Below are 15,554 nucleotides of genomic sequence, written 5' to 3'. Positions count from 1 at the left end.
CAACATTTCAGAATCTTTGTACTCTCTCAGCTTTTTCTTATTAATTGAATGTCAGTAATGGGACTTTTAACTAAATTGAAGTTGAAATATGCAGTGTATGTTTATTTGTGGAATTGTAACTCAACAGCTGGTATGAGTATTGGTATAAGCTTACACTTTTTCTAAACAGAGTTCATGAGCAGATGCATTAAAGTATTTGGAACTAGAAATTGCTGCTGTGTAAATAATACATTGTAAACTGCGCTGACTTTTCAATTGTAAACATTCATTTTTAGCAACAAAGCGACACCAAATGAAAAGCTGATCGTGTTGTTGCAATTTTTGGTTACATATTGTTCTTAAACAAAAGCCTTTCCTGCTATATGTAACTGTGTATATTAAGGGTATTCTGTACATCCACATATAACTATTTTGTGGATGCACAGAAGTGTCCAACTAGGCAAATGGTGGCAGACCAGGGGGGCAGCCATCTCTGAGCAACTTCACTACGGGCATTAGCCCTATTGGGAGCAATTACCGAGATCCCATGAACCTATCCCATTTGTACTATAGAAGTATATGCAAACCTGAATATGCCAGAATATATCACAGCACTCTGCACAAGACTAGTGGTAGAGTTGGCCTGGGGTAGGTATGGATGGTTTGGGGATCTGCCTTATACTCATTTGTCTGGGTATCATTGTTAAACTTTACTCTTCCTTATGTTTGGGATATCTGTTTCTAAATGGTTAAGTAGGTCTACTGCTCCCATTACCCACTCCATTTGGTGGAAAAGTAGTTTGGGTGGATCTTCTGCTATTTTGTGGTGAGAAGGAGGTAAAAAGCTTTTATACATCTTTACTGTACATGGACAGTCAACTTCACCTATATTACAAATAATATACTTAATGACTTATCCAGTTTTCACCATATACTTGGCAGTTTGTGGTCACTTACAGATTTCCTTGTTTTTGAAATGCAAATTGTATCCATTAAAATTACATGGAAAATGGAATTTCTTCATAGGCGTACACAGGCCCTTGGCCAGCAACCATCACTCCTGTGTTCCAATGGCATGTTGTGTTCAATATTCCAAGTTTAAAAGTATACAAAACCCTTTTGCAATTATGTCAGCACAGATAGAAATGTCATTGTTTTCCATGAAAACAGCTAAATTACCCAAACTTTTAAATGCTAGTGTATGTTATTTGCATGTTTGAATTAGTCCAAAAAGGGCTTTAGATGACAGATCCATATTTATCTTAATCTGGAATGTTTTGACTAATACCACGCATACAAACTGATTTATTTTTCAACAAATGTAAGTACACAGAGTTAGGCTTTCTGCTCAGTAGACCAACTGTCTGCATTTACAACTTAAAAAACAAAACTTATTTAGCAATAATAAAATCTTTATTTGATTGACAGTTGGCATATTTTGTGGTGGTACCCAAAATATCTCATGATACATTTCTATGTATATAGTTATGTGTAAATAAAAGCACATAAACCTAAAAATGTATGTGACTTATGTATGTGTATGTATGTGTAATACCCTTCTGATAAAATAATAATTATATGGCAGTTCTGCTAAGATCAGTGGAACAGCAGCTTTAAAGTGGTACTGCCAAGAATAAATTTTAGTAACAGTTTTTGTACAAGTACTTTCAAAGGTCCGGAAGGAGACAGAAAATTAGACTGCCATATCCTTTATTATTTCTATTTTTTAATAGTAAGGATGAAAAAACACCCACAGTGTGAAACACTCTGAAAGAGTGCCATTATTGTTTTTACTCACTATGTATACTCAGGTTTATTTCACCATCTAAACCAGCCAAGTAGACAGAAGGTACTAACCTAAGGTTTGGTGCTCGCAGAGAAAATGAGTCATGCCTCAACAACCTTTTTAACCGCCTGCCATACACTCCCTTTTATAAACATTTCTGTTCACTGCATGTCACTAGACGTAAATAACAGGGCAGATTTAGAGTAAGAGTTACATCATTATACATGCCCTCCACCTCGGACATAGATGTTTTGGCTTTTAGTCATTTCATCTTGCAAGCTGTTTCCAAAATATTTTACCAGCCAATTTCCCCTTACTAGCCTCAGTAAGGCAGCATACCTTGTGTGTCTGCTCGGACTACCTGTTGTTCTTAAGCCCCTCATTCACAAATTACAATGTTCAAAAGATATTTGTGACGTCATATAATGAACCAGCATAGAGTAGATGCTTCTGACATCTGAGACCTTATAAAGTCATTCAATGACTTATTTGATGAATGTTGGCTCACTAAAATGCACTACACATTTTTTTGGACTATCTTCTTTGGGGACATTAAAGAAATAGTATTTTTTGTTACACAGTATAAAAAATTCAATTGAATCCAAGTTTAAAGGGATGTCTAAACAATGTTACTGGGTAAATGTATGTCTATATTAAGGATTCATTAGGAAATGGGTTTTGTATTTGTGTGTTTCCCTTTTCATCACAACAGTAACACCACGTGTAAATTAACAAGTGCAATGAAGAAGGTGAGATTTAACAATTAAAATAGAAACATAGAATTTGATGACAGATCTACCCTAATCTACAGGCCATCTACTTGCCTGTTTTTCCTGATATAAGACTCAGATCTTAATCAGTCCTTGATCTTGACTTAGATTCAGGATAGCTTTATGACTATCCCATGCATGCTAAAATGTGGTCACTGTAAAGATTTCTATCACATCTCCCTTCAAAGCAAACACCTTTCTACAATCAAACAGAACCTAAGGAGATGCTGAAATTGATATTACCATATATATATATATGTTTCTGGCCCTGAAATCCAGCGCTAAAGAGAAAACAATTGCAGTCTTAGACATAGTTTATCCTTGTGACCACAATGGATGTCAGTGTAACAAATAGCCCTATAGGAATTTGCATCATAGTGTAGCCTCTCCACAAACTCTGCATGGGACCGGTATATGATAAAACTAATTCCACATGATCGGGATTAAATTGTTGCATGTGACAAATACTTTCATAAAGTCATCATATTTACGTCTGATCTTTATTATAAAAGGAAAAAATATACTATGTTCTTTCCTAGAATGAATAATGCAGTTTGGGCCCAATTTATATATATATATATATTGTGAGATAGGTCTGGGATTGCCCCTCGCTGAGGTCAAGGGACAAGTGTCCGTCTTCATTCAAACCAGGCAAACAGCAGTAAATTTGTGCAATCTGACACAGGGTCAGGTTTATTAGAAAGGTTGCAAAGACAAAAGAAATGTAACAACACAGCAACAAAAGAAATACCTTGCCTGTCTGGCACTTACTATACAAGGGATGTCCCTCACTACCAGCTGGAGAGCTTCTCTCTGCCAACTTAACATAATATGTCCAGCAAACTTTACTCACATGTCTCTCCCACAGACAGGCTTTCTGTGTCCTCAGCCAGAGAGCTACCTGCCCTCCTGTCTTCCCTTTTATATCCGCCCTCTCATTCACCTACATTAATTACATAGGAAAGGAATCTAGGAGAAACATACCTCCCTTCCACCACCAATCCTACATGAATGTCACAATATGTGTAAAAAACTGAATCATAAAGACTGTAAAGAATATAAAAGACATAGCACATAGTAGGTTTTTGTCTATTTTCTTCTTGCACAGACAAATCATGTTGGGTATCATATAAAACATTTAACAGAAAGTTATATTTATGTTCAGATATTTTACAGACTATCAATTTTTTGTGAAAGTGTTCATTTTATGTTCTTTTGATAGTCATACCAGATGTGTACGTATAGCAAATTACCAGCCTGTCAAACTAAAGCCTGCTTAAAGATACGTGTAAGGATGGCCAAAATATACATAGGCAGCCATATGAAAAATTCATGTATGGCTAATTGCTTTATAAAGGTGGATTCCATTTCCATTTCAGTCCACAAAGAACACTTTCCATTGTTTTAGACTGGGCTTTAAAATATCACCGAGGTTTTGCGGTCAGTGAAATAAGATCAGTAGTTACCAAAAAAAGAGTCTGACTTCTCATTTATTCAATCTTTTCCATGTATCCCATAGATGACGTTTAGTGGGAATTTCCAATTTCCATCATAGTCATTCTATTTTTTTGCCTGCTATATCAACAATTATTTTATTAAAAAGTTAACTATGACAAATTCCAAGGAAGCTGCTTAAGAAAATGGATGCTTTTTTCATGGGCTACTGGCGAGTGACAACAGCCATCTGCATGGATCAAAATTCGAGATCTGTCCTAAAGAGCATTCACTGCTACAACCTAGCTGTTACGACACTAAACCAGTCACCATTTTCTGTCAATGTACCTTTAATCCCACAGAGTTCTGGATACAGTTCTGTTCAGGAGTCTGGCTCCACTGTGAAATGCAGCAAGCAACTGTCCAAGAACTTTCAAATAGGTTGACAGACTAGTAATTTATGTATATATATTTTGCCATTTACACTGTCAACAGTTTGTATTAGCTACATAGAGCCTCCATCACAATATCCATCGTAGTTAAATTGCAATCCAGCCACTATAACGTGGCCCTGTATCCCACCTTTCCCATAAATATCATTACATTTTGCCCCAAAGTGACAACATTTTTAGCCTACATTTTTACTGTGAACTTGCTTCACCTTGGCCATTTTGGGAACCAAACTACTACTTCAGTCTGAGACATCACAGTTTAACTAGTCTACTATGGGAAAATATACCTGGTTTTCTGTGCTGATAAAGTTGCCTTAACTACACTGCCTCTTTTGCTGACTTTTTCACAGTTTCCAAGTATACATTGATTTGTGACTATTTATTGTGTGTATTTCACACGCAACAAACTGACCTGATCTCCAGAATGTTACTACCACTATTAACAATGGCATTAAAGGGTATGAAAAATTACTGCAGTTTTTTCTGAAGTAATACTGCAGTTTTTTGGACTTTTACTGCAGTATTTACAAAAATAACTGCAGTGAAACTGCAGTACAGTGAAGTACAAATGCAGTAAAAGTGCAGTAAATGTGCAGTAATACTGCAGTAAAAGTGCAGTATTGCAGTTTTTTCATGTCCAAAAAACTGCAGTATTACTTCAGAAAAAACTGCAGTAATTTCCATTGATATCTTAATTGGTATCTACTTATAGTGTACATACATGGATTACGTGTTGGTTAAACATGCTCTTTGGAGAGAAGCAATAAAGCTTTGGAACTGTTGTCTAACATCATTAAAGGCTACAAGCTCTTTTGGAATTGGTGTCTAAATCTACTGTCCCCCACTTGGATTTTGAGAACATCCTCTACAAAATTGTTCCCTTTTATATATTGTGATCACAAGAAGAAAGTATCACATACTTGGTTACTTACAAGATCTGCACAGTGACATATCTGCTTTTCAAGGGTCTGGTGGGATATCTACGCTACCTTTAAGTACCATTGTCGCATGTACTTTCATTGTATTATGTACAGCCCACAAAAGGTCATAGCGCAGACCGGGTCCCTTGATACATATGGCAGCATTCTGCAACAGTGGAAGATGTTGTACGTCATTTTAATCCCAGCCCAGCCTTGGTTTGTTAATTATCCAGTGCTAAACAAAAAAAATATTTAGCAATCTTAGAGACGTACACAAACTACATGAATAAGCACAGTTGTTCAGTGTCACGTAAAATAATGTTTTAATAATGTTGATATGTGCCACTCTTCCATAGTACCACCACTCCTCTGTTTAGTGGCTCAGCCACTTGGAAGTCTTTTGAACAGAAGTCTGTTTCATCAGGTTTGTTGTTATGTTGCCAAGCTACCAAACACTAAGATTACATTATAGTTACTATGGCAACCTGAGAAGCCAACATTCCTCTGCCGCAAGGAAGATCACAAGCTGCTGTTATCCTATGCTATTTCCACTTACGAATCCTTAAAGCTTATCTGCAAAGCATATGAGAATATTTGAAAGGTAAGAAATACAAAAAACTATTCAAGCTATTCTCTTGTTGGCCTTAGGCTTAGTGGTCTAAATGGCAGGTCTTCATGTTTACACTTACAATCCCTTGTTCCTTTGTAAACAAAATGCATACTAAGTTATGTGAAATGTAAATCCAGTGAATTTATACTGACCAGACCTCCTAATGTTATATGAGACTTATTAATGTTGAGGTATACGTACTACGTTGTTCCGGAATAATCCCTCAAAGGGACAGTGACGGTACAATTACCTTAATGTGATTCAAAAGTATTAATATATGTATTAAAACTTGATGAGATGTGTTAGCAATTTTTTACAGTAAGGGGAAGGGGAAGTTACAAGTAACTTTTACAGTCACAATTTTACTTTAATTTTATACACGATACATGACGAGGGGGTTTACATGAGTGATGTTGCCTTGAGTCTGTTTACCATTCTAAACAATCAATAACAATATATAATTTTTAAAGGAGACGGGTGCTACAATAATAGAACATTAAAATTGTATTAAATTAATACCAGCGATGGTATATACACATGGTCCTCATTAAAATTCCGCTCTCCCTGATTGTTACAGTTGTGTTTTGTCCAAACCCAATGACATTGAATTAAGGAATTTAATTGTTACCTATCATATTTCAGATACGATTGGGAAGAAATATATTCGGAGTAAAAAAAATTCCCTTTGAGCGGCTGTGGAAAGTCTTCTTTTGTAGTTCTTAATATAGCAAAAAGGAAAGAATTTCAAAAGTCTGAACCAAAATCTTACCATTTTTCACACATTCAACTAATTATTTGTCACTTCCAACACTTAACTTTTGGTATTTTTAATATAAAGCAGAATAAAATAGAATTCCAAAATAAAACAGACATTTAATACGCATTTCTGAAACCCAAAAATTGCCTATAAAACAAATCATCACTAAATAGTTTGATAAGGGCATGGACTCTTGAATCAGTATACTCGATGTACAATAGTGAACAAAAAAGTAGTGGTGTAAAATTAGCAGATGTGAAAAACAATTCACCAGTTAGTTGTAATCGTAGGGTTATCAGACCCGAAACAGCTATATTAGCAAAAAGATCAGAAAAAATGTCCCAAGGTCAGGCAAATAGACCCGTCATCCCTCCAAGACGACCAGGATTTAAAGTCTGTTACATTTGCGGGAGAGAATTTGGATCAAAATCAATTGCGATTCACGAACCCAAATGTCTTGAGAAATGGCACATAGAAAATGAAAATTTACCAAAACATCTCAGAAGGGCAGCCCCAGTTAAGCCTCAGAGGTCTGATGGCTCAGACACCACTGAAAACGAAGCAGCTTGGCTGAGTTCTCAAGCTCAGCTTTTGACCTGTGGGAACTGTGGTCGTACTTTTCTTCCAGATCGCCTCATTGTGCACCAAAGAGGTTGCAAACCAAGCAGCAAGAGCTTAGAATCTGTAAATTCTACTACAAGCAAGACATTAATAAATTCCAGTACCATGACATCATCTAAAGCAGTGAGTGAATCTTCTGATGCCAAGACACTTCACAGTTCAACAAAGCCAAAAACCCTAATTTGTTACATATGTGGAAGGGAGTTTGGCAGTAAATCTCTTCCTATACATGAACCAAAATGCCTGGAAAAATGGAAAATAGAAAATGACAAGCTACCAAAAGGGCAACGACGACCTATTCCTCATAAACCACAGATAGACCCTTCTAAGGCAACAAGTCGAGAAGAACAAAATGAAGCTGCTTGGCAGAGCTTCAAGGACCAGTTATTATCATGCTCAAACTGTGGCCGATCCTTTGCAAGTGACAGACTTACAGTCCATCAGAGGAGCTGCAAGACAAAAGCTGCAGGTCCAAATACTAAAAATATGAGTACAAACAAACAAGTACAAAAAAATGAAAATACGACTGATAAGGTAACCATCTGAGTTTTTCCCCCCTCTACATACCTATAATATACCTGGTATAATAGATAGAATTTCCAGTTTTCAAGGAGACAATATCTGAAACTAAAAGGATTTAGTTAATTTATTGAAATTGTATGTTACTTTTTAATAAAAATTATAGAAATGTCAGAGTTGCATACTTTTCCAGTCCTGACAGGCCATAGGCAAATGATTTGCGGCCGTTACCGCGTCCTACCTGGATTCCTACTGCGCCCCTGTGGTCGTCCTCCTAGGCTGCATGATGCGGGTCCTCTGATCCCTGCAGGCGAGTGTGCATACATAATGAAGGAGGCACACGCCCATTCAAATCTATATATATTTAAAGCAGTTTATTTGTCATCTGTTAGCGCTTTAGTGCTAATAGATGACACTATATAAACCAGCGGTTTACCAGCACCCCAGCTAAAGCCCTCCAAGTTTTGTGACCCAAGTTTGATCGTTGGAACTGTTTTCTGGATTACATCTCCTGCTGCCTGCCTCGACTCAAGCCTGTCTATTGTTATTGATTCTGACACTACCTGCCCTGACCTTTGAACTGCCTGACCATTCTCTTGCTTATCCCTTTGGTACAGTATATTAAACTACCCCTGCATTAGAGATCCTGTATACGGAACATTAATGCTGACAGAAGGCCTTAGGGGTGTGCGACCTATGCGGCTGCACAGGGCGCCATGGCAACAGGGGCGCCTGCCCGGGACTTAAATAAAAGCATCAGGTTTTTTTTACTTTATTTAACATCCTTCATATTAAATAAAGTTGTTTTAACTTTATTTAACATGGAGAATGTTAAATAAAGTTAAAACAAACAAAAAAAACCGATGTTTCAATTTAAGTCCCGGGCAGGCCGGGTGCCAAGTGGTCGCTCGTGAAGTTTTCAGCGACCGCTCAGTGCCCCTCACTCTCCGTGACGCCGTTGCGGTGCCGGCATTTCATGCTGAACCATTCCGGCGTTCAGCTGTGAAGCTGTAACGCCTCCCGCTCCCACCTCAGGACTCCAGCAACGAGGTAAGTAAGGATAGGGAGAAGGGGCGGGGGGGGGCAGTGAGAAGGGGCAGAGGGGGGCAGTGAGAAGGGAATGGTGGGGCACCAGAGGAGTAGTCCGCACAGGGCGCCAGAACACTTAAGGCCGGCTCTGGGCTTCCACACCCTAGACATGTTGCTATAAACTAGAATGTACTACTAAATATATTCCTCAGAATGTTTGCAAAGTCAGGTTTATTCTGAAGATGTTTATGATAAGTCTAGTGTGCTAAGGTTCATCAAGTAAGATGCAATCACAATAGCTTTCATCTTAGAGACTAAAGAAAATGGTCTAACAAGAGTTAGAATGTTACTGAATGATTTAACTGTAAATATTGTGATAAGAAAGCTAATGTGAATGAATGTGCAGTTATGAGCAAAGTTCATGACTGAAATATGAATTTTATTTAAGAATCTTGACTTACGGGGACGAGATATGATCAGAGCGATTTACCTAGATAGATATTGCTGAATATTTTCCTGCATATGTGCAGATGTGCCATTTATGGCAAAGTATCTTTACACCAATGTCAGCTTGTTGCAGTTAATGGTGCATAAGGTGCATTCACAAAAAAATGAGTAATAAGGAAAGGCTGACAAAGAAGTCTAAAACGTAATTAAAACATAACCATGCTTAGAGCAAAGTAGAACCAGTTTTCTTGGTAAGTAAAATGAATGATACATGAATAGTTAACATTTCATATTAATGTATGTGCTAAGTACATTAAAAACTTAGTATTTTACATAGATTTAAGGTATTTATCTTATGCTGCTATGTAAAAAGCTTATAAAATGTTCTTGTGTACCACTTTTGATGATCTTAATAATACATTAATTTTCCTCCTTTGACACTGGTTGTGTTTCTTTCTTTCATTGTCTGAACTGTCTTGACTTTTATTCTCTTATTGACTCTGATGTCTTTCTTTATAACAATCTATTCTAAAAATGGCATCAAAGACATCACTCACACTTCCTGAACATGGGCGTAGGAACCGGGGGGGACGGGTAACTCATGCGGGGGGGACAGATAATGAAGAAATCCCCCCCAGGGCCGTAGCAACCCCCCCAATAAAAACGCCGCAAATGCGGCCCGCGAGACCTCAAGGTGCGGCCCTCATAAGATCGGCAGCCAGGGCAACCGATCTTACGCGGTCCGCACCTCGAGCCCTGCTACTTACCTGTGGGAGGAGCTTCTGTACTGCACAGAGGAAGCGGAACCCAGCAGAGTTCACGTGACATCACATTCCGGTGTTTTGGTCCAGAATTTTCATTTTAGTGCATCCCTAGAATAAATAGAACTATTTAATTTTTACTTATCCAGAATCCTGAATTTCTAGTCACAAAACTTTCTAGGCCCAGGAATCAGTGAGAGGAAAAGTAAAGGTTTTGTGTCAATTACTTTATTTTAATCTGCATATTTTATTAAAGGCCATATTTTCTCACAGTGAAAAATGAGGCCCGCGCACGTATACAATTCTGATGAAGTGGCCCACTGCAGAAAAAACTTGGACACCCCTGGGGTAGACAGTGACAAAGGGGGGTAGGGAGAGGGTAGCTAGTGAGAAGGGGGGTAGGGAGAGGGTAGCTAGTGAGAAGGGGGGTAGGGTGAGGGTAGCTAGTGAGAAGGGGGTAGGGAGAGGGTAGCTAGTGAGAAGGGGAGTAGGGAGAGGGTAGCTAGTGAGAAGGGGGCGGTAGGGAGAGGGTAGCTAGTGAGAAGGGGGCGATAGGGAGAGAGTAGGTAGTGAGAAGGGGGCGGTAGGGAGAGGGTAGCTAGTGAGAAGGGGGCGATAGGGAGAGGGTAGCTAGTGAGAAGGGGGCGATAGGGAGAGGGTAGCTCGTGAGAAGGGGGGTAGGGAGAGGGTAGATAGTGTGAGAAGGGGGAGAGGGTAGATAGTGTGAGAGATGGGGAGAAAGTGGGGATCTGATGGGGGGAAATGCTGTCCCCCCCAGATTTTTAGGGGTTCATACGCCCATGTTCCTGAACCATTTAAATATGTTAACCTACTATTATGTTTTAAAAATATTACAGCTTTTTAGGATTTTAAAATAATTTACCTAAACCTCCAGGGGATACTTTGAGAATTAGGTAAACAACCATAAATGTGCTACATGACCGGCCTCAACAAGACCTGTCCTAGAACAAGATGTAATGTTGATGAAGACGGGTGGCCCTGGCACTTTAAAACCAACGTTTCCTTGATTGTCAAATGTCTGTTATGTGTTAACAATAAACAGTAAGAGGAATGCACTTAACTCTCCTAATAACAGCAATCTGGTTTAGTAATATTCTTCTTAGAATGGTTATTCATAAATGTCCTTTGCTCTATGAATCCTTTTAGTTTTTTCACTTACTTTTAAATAGTCCAGCAGATTACCTTTACCAGTCCATAAATTATTGCAAATTTACCTTTTATTCTTGCTAATTCTTACATTGACATCCCTGGAGCTTTGCCCAAAGTGAAAGACATTTTCAAAATGTGAACGGCTTTACTGGAGCCACAAGTAAAGAAACCTAGCACAAAATGTAAATTTCCATTATCAGGATTAATGTTGTAATCTTCAATTATAATCCTAGCAGCATTTGCTCAGCAAAGCTGTGTCAAAGATCTTTTCATTTTAGTTGAACATATAATATTGGAACTGTAATATGTGAGAGACAAAAATAAAGTATAAAACAGTGACCATTTAAATACTTTCAATGCAAACATATGGAGGAAGCTGATATCTGCATATATGTACAATGTTTGGGATAAATTGTTTTGTCTCTAAATAGTTTCATGTGCATCTACAAAATTGCCACTAGGGTGACCACATGCAGAAGCTCTTAGATTTGTTGGGTATTTAGGAATCAATTCTTTAAGAATGCCATGTACTCCTTCTCTTTAAAAGTAACACTGTTCTAAAGTGATTTATAATCAAATAAGGCTAGGATTTTTTTATATTAAATATAATCTTTATTTTAAGGACCTCGTGGTAAAGCAGCCTCCAACAGTTGTTTGCTACATATGTGGTCGTGAATTTGGCACAAAATCTATCAGTATTCATGAACCGCAATGCTTGAAAAAATGGCATCTGGAGAATGACAAGTTACCCAAGAATTTACAACGACCTGAGCCCAAAAAGCCTGAAGTTAGACCAATAGGAGGTAAGGCATAGTAATGCAATATCTGTCTATTTAATGTGCCCCTATCCTGACATCCAGAATAAATTTTAAAGGTACACTCAAGCCATCATATGCATGTTAATCCATATATTAGTTTAGGGTCCACTTATAACCATACCTGGGAACTCTCCAGGTTTGACTCGGAGAACTCCGGGTAAAGCACCGCTTCTCTGGTTCTCTGGGTCAACACCCGAATCCTCTGAGTCGCAGGGTCTTGACATGTCCCGTTCCCCACCCATTTCCCCTTTAAGTGGGGGTGTTTCCCACCGACATCAGCAAGTAAGCCCATGATGTCATCGGGACCGACCACTGACATCAGTGGGCAGTCCTGGCTGCGTCCCGCAAGGGAAGGCTCCAGGTAGCTGGAGCTCAGAAGTTCCCAGGTATGCTTATAACATACGTTTTTGTGAACTCAAATATATGGAGGGATTCATTACAATGCTCCCTATACATTTGTCTAATCATCCACTCCAGTGATTGGCACAAACAGCGGAAGGGGCTCTGAAGCTGCAGGATTTTAGCAAGGTACATGTTTTTCTCCCCACAAATAATAGAATGCATATTAAAGTACCTACTTTATATACACGGGCCTTCCTAGAGTATTTGGCATCTTGGGCGGACCCTGTATGTGGCACCCTCCTGGTTTAAAATGTAAAGACACCCACTAGAAAAAAATCTGAAAAAAAAATTAACTGATAAATAAATTAAATAAGTTTAAATAATTAACATTTACTGAACAGATATGGTACAGCATAACCCCCATCACTATATACTAAGCCAGACACTGATATGCCCCTAAACAGCCTGCCTGTGCCACCTCTGTCCACAAACAGCCTACCTGTGTCACCTCTACCCCTAAACAACCTGCCTGTGCCACCTCTGCCCCCTAAACAGCCTGCTTGTGCCACATCTGCCCCACAAACAGCCCGCCTGCCCTATTTCTGCCCCTAAACACTCACTTACTCATTCATTCACCCAATAAGGCTCCCACACCTCCTTACCTTACCTGCAGATTTCACTGGTCCGGGAGTTGGCCAAGCAGCACTGGGGCCACCTAACGCTTACTGTAGAGTTCCCCCACCTAATGTTTACTGTAGAGTTCCCACACTGTGCGAGGAAACTCTCTTTTCCCACCCAGGTTCCTACTTCCCCTGGGTGGGAAACGAGAGCCCCCCGCCCTTAGGTATGCCACTGTGTATATATATATTGTGACAAACAGTTCTAAGACTGAGGTAGTGTCTGTAGCCACACAGTCTTCTAGGGTAGCAAGGGTTCAGATCCACATCAGGATTAATAAACAGGTGCCTGTTTTGTTTGCACACTCCTTAGCAGTAATCCAAATAAACAAATCCTTGCTCTTCTGGGCACTTATAAACACCATAGTTTTGCTTACTACCTTTGCGCAACTTGTCTGCTCCAACTTAAATAAATACAGATCTTTCCCCTGCTCTGCTTACAAATTAATCTCTCAGGCTCTAGGTTTTGCCTGCTCTTTAAATCCCTTAATAAGTCTCATGTGGCCCCAATCAAATATTAGATACCTGGTAAATATGGAGTATAATTTTCAGTATATGGAGACCTTGTTATTGGGACGAGAACCGGCCAACCATGGTCCTCTGGATAGTCCACCCCAGAGACCCAAAATACACAGAATAAAAGAATTAAGGATATAAAATACCATACTATACTCTCCCTGGGATGTATGTATATGTGTTTGTATATATGTATGTATGTGAGCATAGATGTGTAATTGTGTGTGAGCATGGATGTATAATTGTGTGTTTGTGTTAGCATGAATGTGTAAGTGGGGTGAGATGCAGTGTGTGTTAGAATGAATGTGTACATGTGTGTTAGTAAGTATGAGTGTGGGTAATTGTGGTTACATATGTGGGCCAGAGTATATTTTGGAAGGGGACAAGGGGCAAGGAAATATGTGCTAAAACTATACAACCAGCTATGTAAGGGTATGAAAGCAGAGCTCAATATCAAAGTAATTATGTATTTAAATAAAAATAAACAGTGTTATTAATAGGTTAGGATAAAATACACTTGTCAAAAAGCATAATGGCCAGGCTATCACTAGCCAAATCCTCCAGTCCTCCATTAATTAAAAAACACACAAATGTCCCTTGCTGACCTGAAGGTGTAATACATGCCTCGTTGATCACCTGTCTATTGGTCCTTTGTTTCCTGGGAAACATTATTATTATTGTTATTATTATTATTAAAACTTTATTGAGAAGGGGTACAAATTAAGTCTGGATAGATAGCAACCTTTGGCTTGGTGCCCCCTGATTCATTAACATTGGTCCTGCCAAGTTTTGCTTGGACTGCACTTTTAGTGATAACATATTTTATAATGTTCTCAAACAGTGCCTTGCAGTTGGATAAAAGCAGTTTCGCTGCAACTCAATGGGGTCATTTACTAAAGGGAGAGTTTGCAGAAGAGTTATGTCTTATTAGTCATTATGAAGGACCAGCCCTAAGAAGTTCATCCAGCTTGAAGGGCTGAATGGTCCTGTAAAATGTATTATTCAGTGGATGAGAAGATGAGAAAAAAAGATCATACTGCATTAAATATGGCCAGCCAAGCTCCTCATGTACCTTTATTGGACCTTTATAATGACATCAAGGAGGTGATACAACTCTCCCGTCTAATTAATTCATTTCTGCTGGTCTATAGTAAAGCATAGACTATATGTGGCATACCATTGGAAATTGACATGTTTTTCTTATCGGGAAATTACTACCCCTATGATGTTCAGTAAGCAACTTGAAATGTAAGGTGTGTGCATATGGCTGACAAAGCATCATGGAACTGTTCAAAACAACAAAACAAATTGTAAGGTATCTGTGTTACAGCTTTATATGAACCTTTAATGCCCCCTTGACTAATGTGAATAATTGTTCTAAATTGCATAATATTTCAATCTAGCCACAAGAGATTAAGCAGAACATCTTGTACAAGTAAAACGTGTTGTTGTAGCTGGAACTCAGTCAACAGGTATTTCCTGAAAATATTTTCATACTTTGTTTTTCCAAAATGAAAATTGATCATCATTATATTTTTTTTTCCCCAGCAAAAGGGTCCTATGATCTTTTTGCTTTGAACAAGGCAGCCTGGCAGAGCTCCCAGAGTCAGCTGGTTCCATGTGATATTTGTGGGCGTACCTTCTTGCCAGACAGACTGCTTGTGCACCAAAGGTCCTGTAAACCGAAAATACCAAAGTAACCAGTCCTCTATAACAATGTTGTAAAAGCGCCCAGGGAATCATAAAGTTATTGCACAGTAAGTGTGCTCCAGGATAATGCATTGTGAGATTAGAAATGCAGCTTCTTACACTGGTTCAGACCATCCAAATATGTATATGGTATGTGTGTTAAAATCATTATTAATATAATAAAGTTATAAGTTATAATACATTTCCATGTCTGATGTCTGTTTGTGATAATGTGCAGCCTATGAGCACCTCAACTG

The 15,554-nt window shown here is 38.7% G+C and overlaps 1 protein-coding gene across 1 annotated transcript; it reads left to right on the top strand.

Annotated features, from left to right (window-relative positions):
- The first annotated feature begins 6,918 nt into the window (after nt 1-6,918).
- LOC149302954 (zinc finger protein 474-like) lies at nt 6,919-15,308 on the top strand. The gene is made up of 3 exons (XM_089481721.1): nt 6,919-7,452; nt 11,878-12,058; nt 15,157-15,308. Exons 1-3 carry the CDS (start codon nt 6,919-6,921, stop codon nt 15,306-15,308), a joined length of 867 nt encoding a protein of 288 aa, XP_089337847.1.
- Nucleotides 15,309-15,554: the final 246 nt, after the last annotated feature.

Source organism: Sceloporus occidentalis, unplaced genomic scaffold, assembly GCF_023333645.1.
Source record: "Sceloporus occidentalis isolate IW3139 unplaced genomic scaffold, rSceOcc1.0.p SCAF_16, whole genome shotgun sequence".
Lineage (NCBI taxonomy): Eukaryota > Metazoa > Chordata > Lepidosauria > Squamata > Phrynosomatidae > Sceloporus > Sceloporus occidentalis.
Note: the sequence above shows the minus strand (reverse complement) of the source record. Positions and strands in the feature narration are given on the sequence as shown.